Source organism: Rattus rattus, chromosome 16, assembly GCF_011064425.1.
Source record: "Rattus rattus isolate New Zealand chromosome 16, Rrattus_CSIRO_v1, whole genome shotgun sequence".
Taxonomy (NCBI): Eukaryota; Metazoa; Chordata; class Mammalia; order Rodentia; family Muridae; genus Rattus; species Rattus rattus.
Genome location: NC_046169.1, coordinates 41289089 through 41311702, shown reverse-complemented (window position 1 = coordinate 41311702; position 22614 = coordinate 41289089). Strand labels below are relative to the sequence as shown.

Here is a 22614-nt window from a genome sequence, read left to right as displayed (position 1 = left end):
CCTGTACTGTGCCACTTAAATCCAGTCAGTGTCCCGGCCTGTCTGTCAGTGTCACCTTCTCCCTGTCATTCTGTCTCCCACACCCTCCCAAGGTTCCAGTGTGCCAATTCCTCTGTAGCCAGAGTAGCTGTCTTGGAAAGAAAATCTAAATCCTTCAAAGTCTCGTCCTGTCATAAGGTGACATCCTGTGGCCTGGTACTCTGATCCTTTCCTAGCAGGGCTCTGTTTAACTCTGCGGGCTCCTGGGTTATGCCAGATCAGCCTTCCCTGAGGATCCATGGATTCCTCCCTCCCACAGAACAGTATCCGCTTCCGTCATCCTCACAGACATTCCAGTCCTGACATCCTCTGAATACGAGAAACTCTTTGAAAAATTCAGGAAATTTGTTAGGTGACCACGGATTTGGGTCCGATTTCTAAGAGGCTTAAGAGCATATTATACAAATTATAAAAGCCACTGCTCAAGCCCAGATTATGCTAAGGAGCTGCACACAGGAGCACGGGGCTTTGGAAATAACACAGGAACTGTAATCCCCCCCTCCCATGCTGGTGCCAGCGCATGTCACAGACAATGCGCTGAGCCACACTCTGGGAGGTCGTTCTTCACAACTCTAGAATGTTGCTGCTCTAGACGACTTGTTGGGTAAACACAGATGTGTTTTACGGAGCAGTGTGAGGGCAATCTGGGTGGGGACAGGTATCCACGGGGAGCCCAAGGACACCTGGGCCTCATCTGGTCCAGCTTAGTGAATGTGAGGGGTGGCATGATCTGGGCTTGAGCAAGGGTTTTTGTAATTTGTACAATATGCTTTTAAGCCTCATAGAAACCGAACCCAAACCGTTGGTTACCTGAAAAGGACTCATGAGTTGACTTCTGTGCCTGCTACCCTCAGCAGACTCCCTCCAGAGACGCTCAGCCCATGCCCTACAAACATTCAAAGACCCTTCTTCTTCTTGACCTTCTATGCTGAAATGGCTTCAAGTGACGCCCTTCCCCAACTTTCCATGTCTAAGTCTGATATCTATTGTTGTGATAAAACCCAAATATATCTATGTTTGTGTCAATCTGGCATGAATCAACAGCACACCCCATAATTCACACCTTTAAATCTCCATCATTAATGTAGTCATCATCACCATGATCACCACCACCACCACCATCATCACCATCATCATCATCGCTGTTGCCACCGCCACCACCATCATCATCTCCTCTGGATTAAAGTTCTCCAGCCACCAGCTCCCTGCTTCTTCTCGCATGGAGCCCATGGAAAGAACATTGAATCTTTTCCGTAGTGGGCGAGGGAGGGGAGGAAGGTAGAGCTTGTGTTTGTTGGCCCTGTCGAAGGATTGATAGAAGATATGAGTAACTAGTGGCTTACCCTCTCTCGTCCTCACTGGACTGCTAACTTGAGATGAGTTTGCTCATTCTCCAGGAGAGTAAAAGCACGGGCTGCTGATACCATCTCAAAGCAATGTGCAGCAAGGTTGAACAGTCAGAGTCTACTCATGTATTTGCATGAGTCTCAGAGTCTGACCGAGCCAACCCGTGGCACAGCCAGCCACCGGAACTGGACTGTTCCAGGTGACCTCGAATGCATGGTCCAAGACACACATGCTGGGGCACTGATGGAAGCACAGGATAAGAACTGGTCACGGGTGTTCACGGGGCACCTGGAAAATATTTGGTGGCCCATCCACATTGCTGCTTGTCCCTCCATGAGCAGGGAGAATATCTGTGTGAATGTGGGACATCTCAGTGTGTCTTAAAGTGCAGAGAGGAATGTTCCAACAGATGCATAACCAACCTTGGCATCCGTGGTTCCTGTGTCCGTGTGTTTAACCCACCAGGTCAGGGAGGTTTGGAAGAAACTGCACTCACACTGAACACATGGAGACTTTTCCTTGTTTGAGCTTTGGCTGCTCATAGAAGGCATGAAACCCATCCCCCACAGACGCTGGGAGATGACTGTATTTAACCATACTCTCACTTGTGCTTTCTAAATTGTTACACACATTTACAATGTTGCACGTTTTGTATTCACCCTTGTACACATTTACAATGTTGCATACTTTGTATTTGCCCTTGTACACATTTACAATGTTGCACATTTTGTATTCACCCTTGTTAGGCATTAAAAAGTCTAACCCGTTGTGAAAGGAGACGAGTTTGTCAGGAACTGTGAGCAAGGAACCCCTTGGTGGCCGCCCTTCAGCACTGGGCTCAGAAGATGGGTGCACTGCTTTTACCTTAGTCCCAATTTTCTTAAATTCAAGTTTTACCACACATAGAGTCTTCTCCCTAGGGAGAAAATGACACTAACTTGGTGCAAAACTTGGTTCAAATGCAGTGTTTTCCTTTCTTGGCCGTGTGATCTGGGCTGAACGTATTCCCCAGATACCTGTTTGCTCTCCACGAAATGGAAAGATTGTCTAACTATTGCTCGCATAAAAGAACTGAGTGACAGCATATAGACCAAATACCCAGGATGCATCAGGAGATAATAGATACTCAATAAATGGCAGTGTGTCTGTTTTGGTGAGTGTCTGCTTACAACCCACACCTAAACACTGGCTTATCACCTCCCTCCTCAAAATTGAGACATTTTGGGCAACTTTTCTACCTAACTAAAGCCATCCTCAGAACCTGCAATGGGATCTCCTCATCGAGGTCATGAACAGCAATGCTAAAATCCAGGGCCAGAAAGATAGCTCTGTCTGTGAAGTACTTGGTGTGAAAGTTTGAGAACCAGAGTTTGATTCCTGGAACCTAAATACAAATCAGGCATGGTGGTTCACACTTGTGATCCCAGTGCTGGAGAGGTGGAGATGGAGATGTGGAGATTACTAGGATTCACTGAAAAGTCAAGCCATCTTCATTAGTGAGCCCTAGGACCAGTGAGAGACCATATCTTGAAAAGATGAGCCGGATGGCTATCCTGAGGAACACCTGAGGTTGACCTCAGCCCTTGGCCTTCTACACAGGCACATGAGTGAGAGCGTGGGTGCTCACACACACACACACACACACACACACACACACACACAGAGGTCCATGAGCATGCACATATATGCACAGAGACACATGAATGTACACTCATATACATACTCATACATGCACAGAGGCATGTGTTGCACACACATGCACAGAGGCACACAATGGTATAACTACATGTGAGCACACAGCAGGGCATGAGTGGACATGCGCACACACACACATGCACAGAAGCACTCGAGTGTACATCCACATGTGAGTGCACACAGAGGGATTTGAGTTTCCATGCACATGCACACACACATATACAGAGGCAAACAAGCATGCACACCCACACTCATGTGCGCACACACACATGCACACTCATGTGCACACACTAACATTGAGTGTGCAGTGAAACACAAGATTCGTGGTGATGCTTAGGAGTGACAATGTCTGATACTCACTGTCAGATGAGTAGCCTGAAGGTGAACAGGGAGTGCTCAGTGGTACTCAGTCAGTGAGAACCAGGAGGGGGCGGGGCTGTGTGGCTCTTCCCTGCCCTTCATTGCTCTCAGTCACCACACTGTTAGGATGTCCACCATACACTGTGGCCCATACCTCCATTACTTCCATACCAGGCCTGTAGGACATGGAGTCCTGAACTTACCCCAAACCTGGCCCAAGGGTTCTTCTGAGCGCCGAACATCTGTCCACCCACAGTCTATTTTTGGAGTCTCCTACTCAGCCTGCTTTGCTGTCCTGCACTGTGGGAGCTCATGCTGCAGCTTCTGGTGCACGGTTATGATGCAAAGGCACACTTGTGTGTCCATATCTAGCCACAGGTGACTGGCTCCTGTTTCTCTACTGCTCCCTGCTATGTGAATAGCCAAGTTGTCATAGGAGTTGTGTCTTTAATAAATGCCTAACAGAACTCATTTGATTTATGATCTAATTTCCCACTGCAGATCAAGAGGGCTGTGCTTTCTGAAGGCCATCCTTTGTGAGACTTCTTGTGTACTTTCTGAAGGCCAATCTCCATGCCCCACCCTTCACGGGGGCTTCCTCGCTGGCTTGTTTTCCATGGCTGGGCATCCAGAGCCACCGTCCCTCAGTTCTTCCCCAGCCACTTGGTACAATTTGCATGTCCAGTTTGCAATGTGCAAAGTTCAGATTGCAATATTTGATTTGCATGTGTTCTTAAACCCCAGGCTCAGAGATCCCACAGGGAAGGGAGTGGTCATGCATCTGTGTCTATGGGTCAGGAGCACAAGACTGTGCAAGACAGCAAGACAACCGCTGCTCCCTATTTGCCAAGCGCTTTAAAGTTTACAAATGCGTGCACGTTATTATCTCATCGGGAATGAATAGGCTTCACTCCCGACAGTTAAGTAAATGGCAAATGGGACCTGCGAGTCTGGAGCAGCCTGGCATTGGAAACAGTCCTCTAAACCCAAGACCTGGCGTCCGCAGCACTTGAAACAATTGCATGGAAATTAAATCTCTGTCCTTCCATTCACTTTAGTCTTGGCTTTCTGCCACTGTGAAATGTTTTCTTCAGTCTCCAGGTTGGTGGCTTTGCTCTCCGCTGCCACTATGTCCTCTTGTGGACATCGTGTCTCCCTGATCTGGGGTGTGGCCACACCTGCAGGGTGAGGTATGTGCACACTCATGAACACACAGAAGCATGCATACAAATGCACAACACACACACACACACACACACATGCACGCACACACACACACACACCAAGCAAGCTTTCTGACATTCGGACATCAGTCACACATTTGTGGCTCTGTGGGGCACGGCAATGCTGAATATTTTCTCTTGCTACTGTTTGGATCCCCATAGTACCAGAATGAAACGGTGGATCCCAGCTTCAGAGAGTCAGACATGGAGTGGGGAGATGGCTCAGTGGGGACAGCACCTCCTGTGTGAGCAGTTGGATCTCCAGCATCGGCATGGAAGCCCAGGTGTGGTGGCATGCATCTGTCCCTTCAGTATTGGGTAGATCAGACAGGAGGGCCCTGAGGACTCCATGCTCAGCCAGCCAGTCTTAGAGAAACTGTGAGCTCCAGGCTCAGTGAGAGAGTAGCTCAGAAACAAACAAAAGGTGGAAAATCTAAAAAATCAAAACAAAACAAAACAAAAAAAAACTTGGCAAGCAAAAGCAGGGACATCGGCCATTCTGCCTCTGTGCACATGTACTGCGTGTGGACACCCGCACACATGTGCACACTTATGTGCGTTCAGGAATGCAAAAGAGAGCCAGTGTTTCATTTCTGCAGGAGGAAGGAAGCAGCTATAGGCAGAGCCCCAGAAATCACCCAATCACAGTGGCAGCTGTGATGGCGGTGTAACAGGTGCACACTGCTGACAAGTCCTGTGCTGGAAACATCCCCACGCCCACCAGCCTCACTGGTCAGTGACCAGCTAGGACAGATGTCAACATGTATTGTGTTTAACCCCATATAACAAAATGATTTACTTGTAACATTTATAAAGTCAGAAATGACACACCCTCTGTTTCTTTCATGTGACCTGCATGTGTGCAATCTGGCATGTACTTGGCACTCACGGCTTATCTGAGCCTCGATCAGCTGCATTCTAAGGTTCCCACAGCCCTGTGCAGCTGCTGTACTGGACAGAAATGGGCTAACTCATGGCCCCGGCCGCTATCCACCACACTGGTGATGCTCCTCCCCCTAGTGAACTGTGTCCTTCGATATGCAGGACACACACACACACACACACACACACACACACACACACACACACACGAGAGGCAGAGACAGTGGCGCAGTGTGTTCCTGCTGAATCCTTCCTAAATCTGAGCCACAGTGCCCAGCCCTAGCCATGAGCCACATAAGCAAGGTCCCTTTGGGTGCTCCTACTGTTGCCACCCCCTCCCATCCCATTAAGATGAGGTGTGCAGTCAGTGAACTGCAAGTGACGACGTGCCTGTGTCTTCAGTTGCCCTACTGTGGGCAGTTAGGTCTTCCACACCAACTGGTGAGCAGAATCCAACAGGGGGAAGGAAGGGTGGGAGGATGTGAGTGCGGTAGTGCCCCGATGTAACTTTTTTATTTTTAGCATGAGCACACTGAGTGTTGGGATGGGACAGCCCCAAAGGGGCTACTCTTAAGAATAGAAACAGAATCTAGGTGAGCAGCGAGTGCATCATTCATGGAAGGTCTCTCTGCTGGGGACTGTGACTGGGTGGCAGATGGGAGTGGACAGAAGTGAGATATTCTCTCCCTTATCCCCGCCATGTCGGTGTGAGCGTGCACACACATGCATGTGTGTGCTGAGGTGTGCATGTGTCTATGTGTGTGCGTGAGGTGTGTGAGTGTGTGCATGAGGTATGTGTGAGTGTGAGTGTGTGCATGAGGTGTGTGAGTGTGAATGTGTGCATGAGGTATGTGTGAGTGTGAGTGTGTGCATGAGGTGTGTGAGTATGTGCATGGGATGTGCATGCATGTATGTGTGTGTGTCCATGTGTGAGTGTGATAGCATGAGGTGTGTATGTGTGTGTGCATGAGGTATGTGTGAGTGTGAGTGTGTGCATGAGGTGTGTGTGAGTGTGTGTGTGTGTATGTGCTCATGCATGAGTAAAGGCCAACTGTGGGTGTCTTTTGACACTATCTACCTTGCTATTTTGATACAGGTTTGCTACTGGCCTGGAGATCACCATTTAGACTGAGCTGGCCAGCCAGGGAGACTTGTCTCCCCTATCTCTGCCTCCACAACACTGTGGTAGCAGGTGCATTGCACACCCAGCTTCTCTTATGCTGCTCTGTGTTTGTGTGTGTTTGTGTGTGTGTGTGCATGAGGTATGTGTATGTGTATATGTGAGTGTGTGTGTGCATGAGGTATGTGTATATGTGAGTGTGTGTGTGTGCATGAGGTATGTGTGAGTGTGTGTGTATATGTGTGAGTGTGTGTGTGTGTGTGTGTGTGTGTTGGTACTGAACTCAGGTCTTTGCGCTTGCAAGGTAAATGTTTTACAGGCAGCGCCCCCTCTCCGACCATCACTTGGGATATTTTCATGGCGGAGTCTAAAGTCCCCCAGCAAAGATGGTAGAGAGAGGCGCTGGCGATGTCTGGTGGAAACAACAGTCCTTTCTGCTTGCCACGGAGCCCACTTGACAGTGATTCTGAGAGTCAAAGCTCCAGTTCTCCCTTGAGACCACTTCCCAGGCTCAGTGAGCACACACCAGCCCCTCCGACCCTATGCCCCAGCTTGAAAGTGCACAGTGATGGGCATGAATTATTAACACGTGCCTTAAGGTTCCCTGACAGCCTCTGCATTCAATTGCTTGCTCTGATTCCCCTCCTCCCCTGCGCCGGAGGCCGCCAGAGTACCACAATTGTCTCATCTTTACAAATTAATGCTTAATGACGTTGGAAGCACAGACATTGTTAAATGGCTGAGGGTTGCCTGGCAGAGTCGGGCTCCCTGGCAATAAAAACATAACCGCTGTGTACTTGTTGATCTGGCTGGAGCAGAGCCCCGAGCTTGTGCCTGACCCACACCCTGTGGGAAGTACACTACGGAGCCCCACTCGCTGAGCAGCTATTTTTTTTTGCCACAGGAATGTCGTATAGCAGATGTTCGTGACAATCCAAGAGCGCGCGGGACTCCGTGTGGAGCACTTACATGCCTGGGACTGACGGCGCGGTGCTTGGCTTGGTTCTGTAAATCTCTTCCCGTCTCTGTGAAGGCCTGTGCGCTGAGCTGTACGTTTTGCTTAAGGAAGAATTGGTCATTATCAGCAAGGCCTGTGGTTACTCCATGGTCCTCGGCTTCTAGGACCTCCAGCTGATGGAGAATCAGCTTCCAGATAAAGATGGCAGACTTGGAGCCAAGCCCTTGGCTAGCGACTGAACCTGGCCAGAGCCCAGTCATATCTGCCCTTTCCTGGAGTCCAAAGAGGACATCTCGGCCTCAGAGTCAGGTTGGCATAGTTGAGTGGGCGTTGGTATTCTGTCTAAGCTCCACCCCCACAGTTACCTGGTGTATGCTCCGCCCCACAGTTACCTAGCAACAGCCAAATATGCCTGACTTACTATAAAAAGTGGCTGCTTCCCCTCTCCTCATTCTCTTCTTTGCTCTTACTCCTTGCTTTTGCCCTCTTCCCCTCTTCCCCTTTGTCCCTTCTCTCCCCATTCCCTTCCCCCCTTCCCTCCACGTGCTCATGGACGGTTTTTACTCCTCTCCTTTTCTACGCTTCTTCTCTCATTAAACCTTTCCACGTGGAACCGTGTTGGTTTGGTGTGGTCTGTCATAACGCAAGCTGAGATTTCTACTCCAACAGCAGGGCCGTGATGTGAGGCTTGAAGCAGAACCTTTCTATATCAGGTGACACATCTTCCTTGGGGTCTCGTCTTGCCCTGCCAGGGTTCACCCTCCCAGGCAGATTTTCCACAATCTTCTCGCGCTCATTTCTAACTCTGCGCGTGTCTCTCGTTTCTAAATGTCCTAGCTGACAAACTGGCTGGTGGTCGGTTTCGTCTAGATGGCCAGAGTGAGCTGGCTGTGCTCTGTGAAGCATCCAGGAGGCCTGGAGTGTGCACCCTGAGTTGAGACAGGTACAGAAGGATATAACCTGCTTGAGGCCCATGCTCATAATGCATACCCTCTTCCCTTAATGTCTACTGACTAGAGAAAACTCTCACTTGGAGGAAGCACTCTGCCCTTTCTGGTGAGCCTGCTGAGCTCACACAACAATGCCAGGATCAGGTGAAGGAGGAAAGTTGGTGACCTTTGCCATGACTGGCCCTGGTCACTGCCATGGAAGGAATGTCCCTGGAGGTAGCCTTGGAGTCTTGTCCTATGTAACTTCCAACCAAGATTCGGATGACTAGGTGGCCCTCGAGACTACGCACTGGTGTGTCTCTGGGCATTGGCTTTGAGGCTTCACAAGACTTGCACTGTTCCAGGTATGTCTCTCTGCCTCATGCTCGTGGATGAAGTTGTGAGCTCTCAGCTACTTCCTCGGCTCCCTGCCTTTCTGCTGTGGTGCCTCCTGCCATGATGGTTGTAGACTCACCCTCTGAACTGTAAACCCCCAATAAACTATTCTATAAGTTGCTTTGGTCGAAGTGTCTTATCATGGCTGCAGAGATGTAATTAAGACAGCTGGAAATGAATTTGCCTTAAATAGATCCATTTTTTAATAATAATAATAATAATGACGATTATTATTATTATTATTATTATTATAGATTTATTTATTTACTATGCAGTGTTCTGCCTGCATATACACCTGCAGACCAGAAGAGGGCACCAGATCCCATTACAGTTGGTTGTGAGCCACCATGTGGTTGCTGGGAATTGAACTCAGGACCTCTGAAAGAGTAGCCGGTGCTCTTAACCACTGAGGCATCTCTCCAGCCCTTAATTGTTATTTTTTGAGATAGGGATTCATGTCCCCTGGGCTGCTCTGGAATTTGCTATGTAGCTGTTGCTGACTCCAGACTCCAGATCCTCCTGCCCTTACTTCCTGTGGCTACTAAGCCCGGTTTTATATAGTGTTGGGTACTGAACCTGGGGCTTTGTGCATACTAGGCAAGCACTCTACCAACAGAGCCACATTCCCAGGTCCCTAAACGCATTTTTAAGAAAATAAATTTGGCATGCCACAGACTGGGGACTGGGGGTGGGCCACCTTCAAAACAGATTACTGACTAAGGACTTGCCTACAGGAGATATAAAAAAATCTTATAACTTGGTGATAAAGAGACAAGAGTGACAGTAAAGACCTCGGCAGATATATGCAAGAACACATGCAAAACACTTGAAAAGGGTACTCAGCTCGGGTAGACATTAGAGAAACACCCAGTAAGATCACAAGGAGGCTCTGCTGTGCAGCCACCAGGACAAAATGTAGCTGCCGGTTCCAGCCACTGTGGGTCACACTGAGGAAGACCTGAGTCTCTCCAACTCCTCCAGGAGATAGGATGGACAATCCTGATGGAATTTATCACAGTTAAGTGCACAGCATTATAGGATTCTGATGTTCAGTCAGTGGGAGTTTATCCAGGAGACTGAGAACAAAAGCCTATAGAAATGAATCCAGTGCCCAAGGCGAGGGTATTCTAGGAGTGTCTACACTGCAACCTGGGACAGTCAGCTGCAGGGAAGTCATAGAAAGACAATCTGTTCTTTAGACAGATAGTTCAGCACCGCAGAGGAAGCTTTAAAAGAGAGGAAACAGAAAATGACCTACTGAAGTGACTAAAAGATTTCATTTGTGGAAGTCTGTGTGTAAGAGTATGTACATGTGTGCACATGTATGTGCATGTGATCGCAGTACCCTTGACAGCCAGAGGATTAGTTTAAGTCCCCTGGAGATGAAGGAATAGGGGTGATGGGGAACCAAACTCTAGGGTACGGCAGCATGTGTTCTAACCACTGAGCATTCTCTCCTGTCCTTGAAGGATTAAGAAATGATCCGCCTTGACAGGCATTTGTCAAACACAGATCCACCACCATGCTTTCCTTTTGAGGGCATATACAAAGTGGACCTCAAACCTACAAAGCAATAAAGCAACATTGTTACCAATATTGTAGCTATTTTTCAATATATCACCCGCCTGTTACCTTTTCTTCGCATTTAGCTGTTAGGGGCTACAGAGGCAGGGCTCTCTGTTGCTTAGCACAGTGCCTGGTACCTGGCAAACATGTCGAGAGCATCCATAAACCATCAAACTCATGAACGGAGGGCAGGGAACAGAGGGGAAGAAATTCCCAGGTGGAGAGACCCGCCCTGTATTTATAGCCCTCAGGCTTATTTGTTCTGGTTTTCTGGACAAATGGGAGCTATGAGCACTCCATTCTGCGTATTTACAGTGCAGCCTGGGGGCTGCCTGGGCGCTAATCAGCATCCCTAAGAAATACTTTACCTTTAGAAAAGAGGACATAAATATTCTCTAACCTAAGGGCCAGAACTGTTCCACCAGGTTCCTGGAGGCTGAAGAACAGCCCTTCACTTGTGCAGAGAAGCATTCGAGGGAGCTGGAGGGAGGCGGTAGGCAGGTCTGGGGGCTGTTCTTGTGTCTGGCCTGTGAAGGTCTTCTCTCTTCCTCACAGGCAGGATGTGCCCTCTCCAATTCCCAGCTGATGCCATAGAGGGCTGACCAGTGGACCACCCTGAGGGTGTGAACCCAGGCATTGTCCTGGCTCTGGTGAGTGCTGGCTGGGACATCCAGGAACCTAGGGCACCAAGAGAGTCCCCTAGTTCCTCTCCCACTCCTCAAAATCTCTTCTGAGCCAGCCATCAGAGCAACCTTTCCCATCCCAGGAAATCCAAGTCAAAGCTGGACCCAGAAACTCAAGGCAGTCCTGTTGCCCATGGGGCTGCCCCTGCCTCAGCGCTTAAAGGGCTCTCTTCTGGGAGCCCCTTCCGTCCTGGGAGGGATGGCATTGGCTACCTCAAGTAAATTCCTCCCATCTCACTTGGAAGGGAGCAAAGGAGTCCTGCATTGCCTGTAGAGCACATTAAATTGGTAGGTTGTTGTGAGCTCTTCGAGCTCATGGAAAAGCAGGGTTTGCAAGCTGCAGCGCAGCTCCCACCCCCAACTGCTGGATGAATGAATGTGAAATAACTCCTACACTCAGCCTGGTCGCTGAGCACCTTCAGTGGAATCTTCTGCCCCCACCCCCACCCCCAGTCCTTTTCTCCCCTCCCCCAACCTCAACCTCTTCCCCCCTCCTTCCTTCCTTCTTTCCCCTCTTTCTCCCCTCCCCCATTTCTTTTTCTCTCCTTATTTTCCAAGATGCAGTCTCATGTATCCCAGACTGGCCTTGAACTTACTGTGTAGCCCAAGATAACCCTGAGTTTCCAAGCCTCCTGCCTCCACACCCTGAGTGCTAGGGTAACAGGACTCGTTCCAGACCAACCACTGTCTGAGCCTGGGGATTTTCCTTGACACCATCTCATTCTTACTGAGTAAGACTTTTCTGAGATCTGGGCGCATGGCTCAAAATGACTTCTTTGTGGAAGTAAGAAGAGAAGTTGGCGAAGACACTTAGACACCTGGACCTACTCTGTGGCCCTGACATCTTCACATCTGGGTTGTGTTGTATGATGGTACATTGAAGTGTGGGGTGTGTGTGTGTGTGTGTGTCTGTGTGTATGTGTGTATGTGTGTCTGTGTCTGTTTGTCTGTGAACATGTGTATGTGTCTGTACACGTGTGTGCACACATGCATGTGTGTGTTTGTGCACATGTGTGTGTCTGTACACATGTGTGTGCACATGCATGTGTGTGTGTGTGTGTGCACATTCATGTGCATGCACATGCGCCTAGGCCAGAGGCCTGGTGCTTTCCTCTGACTCTCTCCACCTTGCTATTTGAGTGGTGTGGGATGATGTCATACAAGTGAGGCAGGTACAAGATAGAATGAGGACTGTCATTGGACGAGAAGGAAGGATGGGAAGGAGAAAAATTTGAGGGAAGAGAAGTCTGGAGGAGACTAGAAGGGAAGCTGCAGAGAGAACATGGAGGCTGACGTCAAGATTCCACTCCGTATTTTCAGGTTGTTATGAATATTATTAAGGGATGGATGTGTACTGGGCTTTGTATGTTTAGGTGGGCGATTATGTCTTATCAATTGGGTCAGAGGTTGTATGTTCCTTCTTCTGGAGAATTGAGTTTGGGAGAGGGTGTTGAGGCAGAGACACTGGACCACCATGGAGTTGGGATGTGTGTTTCTGGCAAGATATCTACCAGATACCGTGGGGCCCTGTGGTGCCAGACCTAGTGGGAGGGGAAGACAGACCATTTTTTATAATTTTACAACAACAGAGTGGAGGTCTCCTGTTGAACTTGACAACTTAGATTCAGCCCTGTCAGCTACCCAGGGAGCTCCAGGGCTCCTCCTGCCCCCTCTTTACTGGAGGTAAATGAAGCTGTATCCTGCCTTTCTGCATTGGTTCTTGGGAATAGGAGTGCGTGCTTGTGCAACGGGCACTTCGCTGACCTAGTTCTGCTATTGTTTTGAGACCGACTTTATCTATGGAACACAGACTGTCCTCCAGCATGCCAGCCTCCTACCTGGCCTCAGTGTCGGGATCACAGGCTTGAGCCACTATGCCTGACTTAGTAAATTGACTCTTAATGATCCTCTTTAGAATTTCTGTTCTTCACTGAGGGAGAAAATCCTCACTGCTGTTAGGTTCCACCTTTCTGGAGGTGTCCGTACACACGATGGAGGACTGATAACAGCCTCTTCCTTCCGTTATAAGAATGTTTCTGAAAACAAATGTTTTCTCAGCTTTATTGTCCCCACAGAGTCTCTGTCTGGTGCTGGATTTGTTTCCCTGCCTCTTGTCTGTGTCTTCACAACTACACAGTCCTCTGCAGAAAAGCAGGGCCCTTTTGCATGTCCTTTTGTGTCTTAGTGTTTCTATCACTATGAAGAGACACCATGACCAAGGTAACTCTTACAAAGGACAGCATCCAATCAGGGCTGGCTTACAGTTTCAGAGGTTCAGTCAGGAACATGGCAGCATCCAGGCAGACGTGGTATGGGAGGAGCTGAGAGTTCTACATCTTGTTCCGAAGGCAAACAGGAGAAGACTGGCCCACCCCCACAGTGACACATGTCCTCCAACAAGGCCACACCTCCTAATAGTGCTACTCCCTGGGCCAAGCATATTCAAACCACCACATTCTGCCTGTCCCACTGTCGCCTCAGCATGGGGAGCAGTGTCCAGCGCTGTGTAGATGCCCTGCATACCTTGGTTGAATGAGAGCTGTAGGTGTGGAGACTCTCACAGGGGCTCCTGTTCTCCAGGCTAGGAAGTACCATGAAAGTCCAATGCCAAGAGGGTCATGTGACTTTTCTTCCGATGTCAAAAGGGCCTTGCTTTGAGGGATGAGGCTGGGAAATGGGACATGTTTATCTGGCTGTCGTACATTATTAATACAGTTATTAATGTGTTAAACTGCCACTCACAACTGTCTAGTATATGCCATGAGCCAAACTGTGACCTTGTAAAACTGGGAGCGCGCTCAGTACTGTCAACCGGGGTCATGTTTGTTGCAGTGAACTTTCCAGAAGGGATTACCTTCAACCTAGTTGTTAGGGCAGGCTTCGATCATTCTGAGTGTTGGGGAAGGAACTTTGTATATTCAGAGAGACTCCAGATGGATCCGGTGAAGATCTGTGGGGACAGACAGACTGAAAATGTGGAAGGATGCAGAGGACAGTTCTAGCTATGAAGGTCATAGAGAAAGGCCCCGGAGAAACCACGTCCAGGACGCGTGGTTTCAAATCCATGCCTTATAAGCACTTGAAGTAAACCATTGTGCCTGAGGCCATGCAGCCAGCAGAATTCTGTGATCTCTAGCAAATGATACAGTGTATCCACAATGCTCAATGGACTCTATTATCCAGTGTTCCCGCTGTAGAGAGGAAGAAGCTGAGGATTAGGGAGAGGGGTGATTTGGCAGAGGCTCTGTAACCCTGTGAGCCCTCTGGTGGGGCCTTTATCGACCCCGTGGCAAATTCCGTATGCTTCTGGATCACGCTCTCTTCTCCACCAGAATCTCGGAACCCAGATATTCTGCATGCTCCCCCACAACCTGATGAACTGTCTTTCTGCTCTGGGAAACGGTAGGCTAGAGGAGGAGGCTCCAGGCTCCTCAGTGGAGCTCTCAGTGGGATAATGGAAGACATTCGTGAGAACACAAGCCCACTGCACCCCACGGGTGTTGTACCTGGAGCTCTGCACCCCAGCCCAAGCCCTTCGCCCTCTGTCTTTCCAACTGAGCATGCTCAGAACTGAGTCTCCACCCTCCCACCTGCCTCCACGACCACTGAGCATGCTCAGAGCTGTCTCCACACCACCCACCCCCACCACTGAGCATGCTCAGAGCTGATGCGCCGCCCTTTCCTCTTACTCATTGTCTCGATTCGTTTGTGTCCACTCTAGCTCCACAACAGAGAAACCTCGAAGTTCTAACGGCAAACGTCCCAGAACATGACCTTATGTGGAGACGGGCGATCAAGTGTAAAAGGAGTTCCTTTAGATGCGGTGGTTTCATATGCACAAACAGGGAAGATGGTGAAAGGAACTGGGGAGAAGAGAGTTTCCCACGCTCCTCAGATGGCTGGATTCTTAGCCATTGGCTGCCAGCCTCCAGAACTGAGAGAGGATACACACACTTCTGTCCTAAAAACTGCTGTACTGTCCTCACAGCCAGGTATACCCAGAATCCACACAACTATACTCAGGCTTTGGGTCCCCCACAACACAGACATTGTGTTTGGGGGCGGGTGGGAGGAACGGAGACCTTGGAAGGAATTCAGAATCCCTTGGGTCCCATATTTGTAAAAAGGGGTCTCCGCTGTTATCTTTCAGGGCTTTTTGTGACACTACGAGGGACAGCTATGTAAATCCTGGCCCGGCAGCAGCCACATGGTGTGTGATCAATGGTCACAATAGCTGGCTGTTATTAACTGGTAATTATTATTCTGACTCCTCTGAGGGCGTTTAAAGAAAAAGGTATCTTGGCTGTGAGGCTGGAAGTAGTGCCTCATGAAGTTTATGGTTCCAGTGTGCTGAAGTGTGAACGCTGGGGCTGTGGGTAGGCAGAGCTTAGTGTGAGAGGGGCTGGCTATGGGTGAGGCTGTGAATGGGAAGGGCAGAACATGGGAGGAGCCTGGTGTGGGAGTGGCTGAGCATGGAAGGGGCTTGGTGTGGTTGGGGCTGGCTGTGAGATTGTGAGTGGGGCTGTGAGTGGGAGGGGCTGTCTGGGTGTGGCTGTGAGTATGGGTGGGGTTGAGTGTGGATAGGGCTGGGGGAGAGCATAGTCACAAATTCTGTAACACACCGGACACTCATCTATTCCTGTCTTGTGTTCAGGGTGCTGGGCTCATTCATTCATGGAGGCTCTTGACTATATGCATGTTTTTGTGTACTCACCAAGCAGATAGAAAGGACAGGATGGAGGTAACTGTGGGAACCCAGGGAGACGAAGGACAATGGCCTGGGCCTGAGTGTTCAGTGCTTGTAACAAGCATGTGGGCCTGAGTGTGGATCCCCAGCACCCAGGTGAAAGCTGGGCTTGGTGGTTCTGGTGGTTCTGAGTGTCTACTGATCACTTTGAGCACTCGATCAGTCGACATTTGATGGCATTGTTTGGGAAGGGTTGAGAAGTATGGCCTTGGAGGAGGTGTGTCACTGGAGGTGGGATCTGAGAGTTTAAAGACTCATGCTATTTCCAGGTCCTCTGCTCTGCTTTGTACTCATGGTTCCTGATAGGGGAGCCCTCAGCATCCTGCTTTAGCTACCATGCCTGTCCCTTGCTACTGGGATGGGGTGGGGTGACTCTATCCCTCTGTAACCAAAAGTCCTTCCTTTCTATCACAGAGACATAGAAGTAACTCATGTAGAGCTGTTATCCCAGCACTAGAGAGGGGACTTGACCTAGACTCCTAGGGCCAGCTGGGCAAGCTGGGTGAGTGAATGCAAGCTCGGACATTCAAGGTAGAGAGTGATAGCGGAAGATATCCAGTGCCTGGTGTCCATATGTATCTATACACGTTCATACACACATATGCACCCATACATGTGTATGCATAAATATGTATTGGTACATGAGCATACACACATACATACCCATATATGTGCATGCACACATATGCATCCATACATGTGCATACACATACATACCCATATATGTGCATGCACACATATGCGTCCATACATGTGCATATACACATATGTACCTGCACACATACACACATGTGCACCTATATACCTGAATACACAATATGCACCCATACATGTGCATGCAAACATATGTACCTATACATGTGCATACACATATATGCACCCATACATGTGCATGCACACATAATGCACCTATATACATGCACACACATATGCACCCATACATATGCATGCATACATACACATCTATACATGTACATACACACATTTGTACCCATACATGTACATGCACACATTTGCACCCATACATGTACATATATATGTACCTGTACATACACATACACATATATACCTGTACACCTGCATACACACATATGCACCAATACATGTGCATACATACATACACATCACATACCCATGGGGCAGAGAGTAGGGGATCTAGGAAGGCCTACTAGACGTGGTCACGCTACTGCAAAGATGAAATGGCTAGATGGAGAGGCAGGTCAGCGCCTCTAGACATGGCTGGAGGGAACTGGCAGTGTTCAGCCGGTTGTGTTGACTCCATTCTCTGGGACCCACCTTACTGCCCCACCTGTACCCTTCAGAGTCCAAGGTGGCCATGCCTGAACAGAGAAACCACACAGACTCCAGGGAAGGCAACTTTATTTAATGCAGACTAAGCATCTGCATAGCCTGGTGACCTGCTAGGACATGTCTCTCTGGGCCCATCCCACGTCTTGAGGGTGGCCATGTGGTCTGGCTCTGGACGGCAGGCCCCAGGAGCCTGGGTGTCTCTCTCTTTCTCTCCAACGCTTTGGAGTAGGGAGTCATTGATGGCAGCTGTGTCTGGGGACGCTGGAAGGAAACACAGGTGAGAGTGAGAGCTGAGAAGGTCTCCTGGGGAAGAGGAGAAGGCAAGCCCGGAATTCTCGGAGCCTGGAGAGAATTCTCTCTGGAGCTTACTGGAGAGAAAGCGGGGAGCTGAAGGGCCACCCCTGGAGGAAGGCAGGACAGATTTCTAAGGGGCTGCTGTTACTGGGTCTGGACTGTCCCCAAAGGCCCAAGTTTAAAGGCTTCTTTGCCTTTGGGAGGTGCTGAAAAGTGGTTTCTAGTCACTGGGGGACCCCCTCCCCAATAATGTCTCTATGGGCCCTACTCTCTTCCTCTTTCCCCTTTTTTGTCTGCCCTGAGGGAGTAGCTTTGCCCTTGGTACTCCCCACATGCCCAAAGCCACAGAGTCCATCCATGATGGATTGAAGTTTCCAGAACCCCGAGTCATTGTGAACCCTTCCTCTTTATGAGTGGACCACAAGAGGCAGGCCAGCCCAGGACAAAGTTAGAGTAACCTGCCCTCCACTGAGCAGAGGCCAGGCTGTTTCTGTCACTTGTGTGTGTGTGTGTGTGTGTGTGTGTGTGTGTGTGTGTGTGTGTCTGTCTGTCTGTCTGTCTGTCTGTGTCTGTGTCTGTGTACATGTGTATATGTATGTCTGTATTAATGTATATGTATGTCTGTATGAATGTCTGTATGAATGTGTATATATGTATATGAACATGTGTGTATGAGTACATAAATATACACGTATATATTTGTGTATGTATATATGTATATATCTGTGTATGTATATGTCTATATGAATGTGTATGTGTGTCTATGTGTATGCATATATGTATGTGTATATATGCGTATTTGGTTTTGTATATGTGTGTGTGTGTATGTGTGTATTTGGGACAGGGTCTCATTATGTACCCCTGGCTGCCCTTGAACTTGTGACCCTCTTGCCCAAACCTCCCCAGCATAGGCATCATAAGTGTGTACCACCAACCCTACAACCAACCTTGCTGATATTTTGCATTCTCATTAAATCTTCAAGTTCTGGCTACTGTCCACTAATTACCCTGCTGAGGATAAGACCCCATGGCTCACCCATGAGCCATGCTAGCCGTGGGGGAGGGATGAGCTGAAGCTGGAGCTTGCCTGGGGAGTGGAGCTGTGTGGTGTTATTTAGAACCCCAGCCTGGGAATCTGGGAGACGTAGTCAGTGCTCACCAGTACAGTGAACACTCCCTGGGAGGGAAGAGGACACTGGAGTTAAAAAAAAAAAAAGTAATGGCAGAGACGAGGTGCACGCTGGCCCGGAGCACCATCCCCTTGTGGACGTATGCTCTTTGCTTGGCCTTTGAAACTGCTTTCCATGTCCCCGAGAGCATAATAATGTAAATGAATATCAGATCCTTACTTGGTAATTGAGAGCAGAGAGAAGGCCATGCTAAGTCAAATTAATTTGCTTGGATATAGCCCAAGCAGGTCTCTGTGGAAGGGGCAGTGACTTTACAGTGGCCCGAGGGTGCCTCTTGAAGGAGCAGGAGCACAAGAGCACAGGCTGCCAGGAGACCTGGGAGCTGTGGCGGTTCACACACTGAGCAATTACATGCAACCGCTTGGCGCCTCTGCCTCCGGTTTTGAGATCCCGTAGTGGGATGCTTGTATCAGCTGAGGGCCACAGAGCATCTCTAGCTTCCTTGCTTAGGACATCTGGGTAGCAGGCAGAAGGACAAGCCTTAGAGAGGCAAGAGAGGATTCTGGAGTTCAGGGTCCAAGTGATTTTGAGCTCTCTGATCCTCAGTTGGTCAACTTGTGAACTGGGGATAAATTGGCAACCCACAGCCGATACATGCATTCGGTAGAGATTGCTCTGCATGTGACAAACACATACCCTGGGCTTGCCCCCGCCCCGTCATTGTATCATCCTCCTCCAGGACCCTCTGTTTTCTGATGCATCCCCCTGCGTCTTATAGTGACTTCTGTGACTCTGACTATAGTCTCTGACACCTTGAAGCAAACTACCCCGGGGTTAAAGCTGAGCAAACCCCCATTTCCATAGAGGCTGCCTGAACTGCTGTCTGTCCTTACCGGCCATCTGTCCTTACTTGCCATCTGTCCTTACCTGCAGCGGTCCCTACTGCTGGAGGTACTTTCTCATTATGCTTTCGACATCATCGTCTCTCCTCAAAGAGCCAGGCTCTCTGTGCTCGGGGGACATACGCTCCCCACCGTCACCCTGGAGTCTTGGGACTCTTGGACCACTTCTCATGCCATCTGTACTTTTGAAGGACAAAATGGAGCCGGAGGAGGAAGAGGAGTCAGAGAGGTGAGCGGGGTCCTCCTTGGCCTCTGTGTTCTTCTTCAAAATGGTTTTGATCCCCGAGAGAAAGGAGCGGTCGGTGGCCTCTCCCATCTCAAAGTGGACGCCTGGATGCTTTGAAGCCTCCTTCCCATCTTTGGAAGCCCCAGATAAAGCAGCATCAGGCTTCTTGATGGCCGGGAGGAAGTCATCAAAGTCCACTTTGGTCTGGCGTCTGTAGTTGAGGCTCGGAAGCTTCCAGCTGAACGGGTCGCTGTCCAGAGTTTCTTCCATCAGATGAGAGAACTGTCGGTTCTGGAAGACAAGAGGTTCCTTCCCCAGGTCTAAGCAGGCTGCGTCGTCCACGGAGGACTCCAGACACGGCCTCCTGGGACGAAGTGTAGGTGACAGGAGTGCTGTGGGGGAGCTCAGCTTTCTCCTTGTGCTGGGTCCTGATTCTAAGAGGGACTCGCAGGAGCCAAACCGTGTCTTCTGCTTGTCAGGCAGCCGGGTGATGCCCTCAGCACCCTCTGAGGTGATACACTTGAGACTGGTGGACCGGGGGAGACCACCTGTGGCCCCAGTGTTCCTCTCTGCTCCCAGAGGAGATTTTACCCTGGTCCTCAGCGAGAGATCTCCCTCATCGCTGCTGGCTCTGCCCCTCCTAAGTGAGAAAGCCCCGGTGGTCTGGAAGATGGAGAACACGGGTCCATCACCCAGATGCAGAGTGGAACCCTGGCCTCTCTGGGCTCTCTTCCTGCGGAGCTCTTCCACGAACTCTGAGAGGGCCGCCGATGGGCTGGGCAGGGGTGACACGACCTCGCTCCGAGAAGTAGGAGATGAGGACAGAGAACCTGGCCGCTCCGGGGTGCTTTTTATGTGGACAGCAAAGCCTTCCCCGTCCCCCAAATGGTAAGGCTTTTGTGGTAAGACTGGGTGGAGAGATACAGAGCCAGCCCCTGCGGTGTCTCTGGGAGCATCCCAGTCTCCATGCAGCACGGTCAACGCTGGTCTCGGCCTCTCGGAGTCTCCAGCTTCTTCACTTACCCTGTGTCAAGAAGAAAAACCGCAATCACTAGAAACTTCGATTCACGAGATCTAGGGAGTTGCTAAGCCCGGGGGTGGGGGTGGGGGTGGGAGGGTGAGTGTTATTTTGTCTCTGCAAAGGCTGACCCTACCGCCGCCCCGCAGCCTCGAGTGAATCACGTGACTTGATGTGGAGACTCCAGCTGTGTAAATGATTTTGTGCTTCTTTCTGAGGGCATAATTTCTATCTATAATTAAACCCAGCTAAGTACATTTGAGTGCATCAACCCAGGAGCTACTACTGTGGGAGACATGGGCATTCTCTTTGACTGGGTAGAATATCGCCCCAGAGGTACGCTGAGTAAGTAATTCACTTTTGCAAGCATGGAGGGGGGACACGCAGGTGTGGCTTATTTATTTAAGGGGAAGCTCAGAGGGCAGCTCCAACAAGTGTGGTGCTAGAGCATCAGGCATCCCAGTTGTGTCTTGGTGACGTATTTTATGAGACACCTGGAAGATATCGGGGGCAGTTAAAATCATTTCCCCTAAAGGAAAAGATTCAAATGAAATCAGCTCTTCAAGGGGCCAGTGTGGGTGATGGTGGAGGTGGGGCAACAGGCAGCTTCTATGCTGGGACACAAGGCTCCGTTTTTATTCAGCAGTCTGTGGCAGCCATGCACCACATTCCCGAAGCCAGGATCCTGAATTGCGTGTGAGACCATATATAAAGGCTGTTCTTTGAAGGAGGAAGGTGGCAGGCCTGCAGTGTTTCCCTTAATAAATAAAATATTTCTGAGCCCTTCCTCTCAGGGAAACAAGCCCCTGTCTACCCACTAGTGAAGAAGTCTCATAATTTATTTAAAAACAGAAAGGAACATCAGATGTCAGATCTGGGCAAGGAGAACAGAGCTGCTAGAGCCAGCCAGCAGTGAGGTGGGACCAGGCAAGGTGCACTCAGGCTCTGGCTGCTTGTTGGCTCTGTGACAATGGGGACAAGTGGGGACAAGTGTGGAAGGTTTGCTGCACACCTAAGATGGCTGGGACGTTGGTACAAAGCTTCAAGAAAAGCATCCTGCCCCTGGCTGGGAATAGCCACTTCTATTCTGATCACACAGGAATAGGACTCTGGAGTCTGGGGACATAACCACACTGAGGGACGGCTGGCAGGGGATGGGAAAGTACAGCTAGGGTCTTTGCTGGCCCCTATATTCTTAGAGGGTGATCACACCCCATAGGTGTTAGACAATAGAGTCTTGAGGGCAAGACTCTTGCAGGGCACACAGGTGTGAGGACCTAACTTGACATATGAAAGCTGGTGTGGCAGTGTGTATGTGTCACCTCAGGGCTAAAGAGGGAGAGACAGGTGGCTCCTGCAGACCATGAGCCAGCTATGCTAATTGGTAAGCTCCAGGCTAATGAGAGACCCTGTGTCAAAGCCCAAGGTGGACAGGGGCTCCATCTGAGGTTGATCTCTGGCCTGCACACACACACACACACACACACACACACACACACACACACGCACACGCACACATGCATGTACACACAGACACACAGACACACCCCTACACCACACATATCACACACCTATGCACATATACACCTCACACACACATACATGCACACATAACCACACACATGCACCTATACACATACACACACAGATACACACCACACACATCACATACCCATACATACACATATACACTTCAATACCCATACATGCACACACAGACACACACACACACACACACACACACACCGTGCACACATGTATGCATGCACCCATGCATACACACATGTG

General features: G+C 49.7%; 1 protein-coding gene across 1 annotated transcript in view; it reads right to left on the bottom strand.

Annotated features, from left to right (window-relative positions):
- Positions 1 to 17308: 17308 nt before the first annotated feature.
- Positions 17309 to 22614, bottom strand: part of Myo18b (myosin XVIIIB) — a 194338-nt gene continuing 189032 nt past the window's right edge. Inside the window, exons 42-43 of the mRNA XM_032886778.1 lie at positions 19608 to 20832; positions 17309 to 17517 (exon numbers count right to left, since the gene is read on the bottom strand). Of these exons, the coding sequence (XP_032742669.1) occupies positions 19620 to 20832 (1213 nt within the window). The 3' untranslated portion in view covers positions 17309 to 17517; positions 19608 to 19619. The remainder of the gene's footprint in view (positions 17518 to 19607; positions 20833 to 22614) is intronic.